The sequence below is a fragment of the Solanum pennellii genome, chromosome 9 (genome assembly GCF_001406875.1).
Source record: "Solanum pennellii chromosome 9, SPENNV200".
Lineage (NCBI taxonomy): Eukaryota > Viridiplantae > Streptophyta > Magnoliopsida > Solanales > Solanaceae > Solanum > Solanum pennellii.
In genome coordinates this window covers 76,241,925-76,244,482 of record NC_028645.1, presented here as the reverse complement: position 1 = coordinate 76,244,482, position 2,558 = coordinate 76,241,925, and the positions used below count along the sequence as shown (strand labels likewise).

Sequence of the window (2,558 nt, the reverse complement as noted above, 5' to 3'; positions counted from 1 at the left end):
AAAAAGGGTTCATAACTGATGGATTCAAAAGAGCCAAAGAAATATCCACAGAAAGAAAAAATGAAGGCTGTAGAATTAGGAATTAAACATAAAATCGTGATTTCTTACAGCCAAAATAGGTGTTAATTTGACAAACTACTTGCTCACATTGTTTGCAAATTTCCGCTGACGCGAACAGGGCACTTCACTGATTTTCTTTGAAAAGAGAGAATATTTTGGATCACGAATTCATCTGTTAGTTACAAACTCAGGTATGTTTTTACCCGAAATCTTCTTTTATTTTTCTCAGTTCCCCTTCTGCTTCTTTTTGTTTCACGAGACAATGATTCAAGTACCAATCAAAATCGTATGTATAGATTAGACGATCAACAAGATTTACAGGCATCCCCATACGTGGTCGCAGGTACCTTATCTATGTTCTCATATACCCTGTGATGAACTCACGAGTTGATATCATAGCTAGACAAATCTACTATGATTGTCTATACCTAACTAAACTAAGTTAAGTAGAAACCACATGTATTCCCCAGCTATTGATCTGTGCACATAGCCAAACAGTGAAAACGTTATATATTAGACTTTTTCGCAGCAAATAGAAGAAATATGACAGCACAATACATAACAGAACTAATAGCCATTGCTCTGTTTGAATTCTGAAAAAGAATTGTACTTCTTTTTTGTTATTATCGGTTGTTACTCTTGCGGTATGTTGAATTTGGACGGATACATGATTATTATACTTGAGGAGATGCATATTGATACTGCTTCTTATATTTCCAGCTGCATATGGATTGTCTATCGTCTAATTATTCGTTGTAAAACATAATTGGTTTTCGTGGGACAAATAAGGCAATTCAATATATTGACATTTGCAGGTGATTTAATATCTGAGATTGTTGAACAATTAGTAAAATGTACAGCTGTCAGTTAGTGTATAGTTAGTGTTAACAGAGTTAGTTAAATTAATAATCAGCACTAATAGTTAGTTAGAAGTTGTTAGTCAATTAGTTAGACATATTTTACTTCTATAAATATAAGTGTAGTAGTCATAACAAGGGAGTGAGTTGTATAAGAAATTCTGGAAGCTTCTACTGTTGAATGTGAAGCATATTCTTCTTCTTCATTCTTCTTCTTCTACATTGTTACTGTTCATCATTTAGGTGTTCAGATTCTCTTGTTTTTTACATGGTATCAGAGCTGGGAGGACAATTTTAAGAGTTTGCAGAATCAAGTTTTGCTTAGATTTGCTTGATTATGGCAATCGAGGAGCAATCTGGAGGATCGGGTGACAGATCTCAAGGGGAAACCATTAATGGTAACATTGTGACAATTGATCACAATCATCCCCTGCATTTGAGTTCATCTGATGTGCCAGGGGCATTGTCAATTGGGATTCAATTGACAGGGATGGAGAATTATACACTTTGGAGTCGAGCTATGGAAATTGCATTGCTTGGGAGGAATAAACTGGGATTTGTTGATGGATCTGTTCTGCGAATCAATTTTGAAGGAGATTTGAAGAAAACTTGGGATCGATGCAATGCAGTCGTCATCTCTTGGCTCATATGCAATGTGAGCAAGGAATTACCAGTGGAATACTGTATTCAACCAGTGCATATCAGGTATGGCTTGATCTTAAGGAGCGTTTTGATAAAATAAATGGATCTAGACTTTATCAGCTGCACAGGAGCATTTTCACTCTTACACAAGGAGTTTTAACAGTGTCTGCCTATTTTACGAAATTAAAAAACTTGTGGGATGAATACGATTCTATTTTACCCCCACCAAGTTGTGATTGTTTCAAGGCCAAGGAGTATGTGTAGCAGATGCAATATCAAAGACTACTTCAGTTTCTAATGGGGCTGAATGATAACTATTCACAAGCTAGGGGTCAGATTCTTATGATGAATAGTTTGCCTACTATAAATCAAGCCTATGCATTAGTGATGCAGGATGAAAGCCAGAAAGGAATTGCAGGAACTGTTAATGAAAGAATGGAGTCTTTAGCACTGTACACAGCTAGAAATAATAGGAATCAGCAATTCAGTAACATGCCCAGGAAGAACTATCAATCTCTATATTGTGATTTCTGTAATATGAAGGGGCATATTAAGGCTGATTGCAACAAATTGAAGAAATGTGATCATTGTCATGCAACTGGACATGTAAAGGGAAATTGCTATCAGTTAATTGGTTATCCAGAAAATTTTAAAGGAAAGAAAAGGGTGAATTCAGTGTTTGCAGGAGGAACTCTATATCCACATCAGTCGACTACTGAAGGTGGTGATTCTATATCATCTTCTATGCAGGAGCAGCAGACAGGACATACGACTACACAGGAACATATGTACAATGGTCAGGGCACACAAGAACAAGTGTTATTGCAGTTGTTGCATAAGACTTCACCAGAACAAATTCATAATATGATTGATGTCTTGAAGAAGGCAACTAGCTCAATGGACTCTCACCACAGTGTTAACATGGCAGGTATTGATAATAGTAATTCTAGTTCCTATTTGAAATGGATTATAGACACAGGTGCAACAGATCACATGATA

General features: G+C 36.2%; 1 protein-coding gene across 1 annotated transcript; it reads left to right on the top strand.

Moving 5' to 3' along the window:
* Positions 1–913: 913 nt before the first annotated feature.
* On the top strand, positions 914–2,252 carry LOC107030405. Its single transcript, XM_027912022.1, has one exon. It carries the CDS (start codon positions 1,255–1,257, stop codon positions 1,657–1,659), a length of 405 nt encoding a protein of 134 aa, XP_027767823.1. The 5' UTR covers positions 914–1,254; the 3' UTR covers positions 1,660–2,252.
* The last annotated feature ends 306 nt before the right edge of the window (positions 2,253–2,558 follow it).

Excerpts from the sequence above, each read along its gene's own strand:
- LOC107030405 (XM_027912022.1), top strand. The coding sequence starts at position 1,255 with ATGGCAATCGAGGAGCAATCTGGAGGATCGGGTGACAGATCTCAAGGG.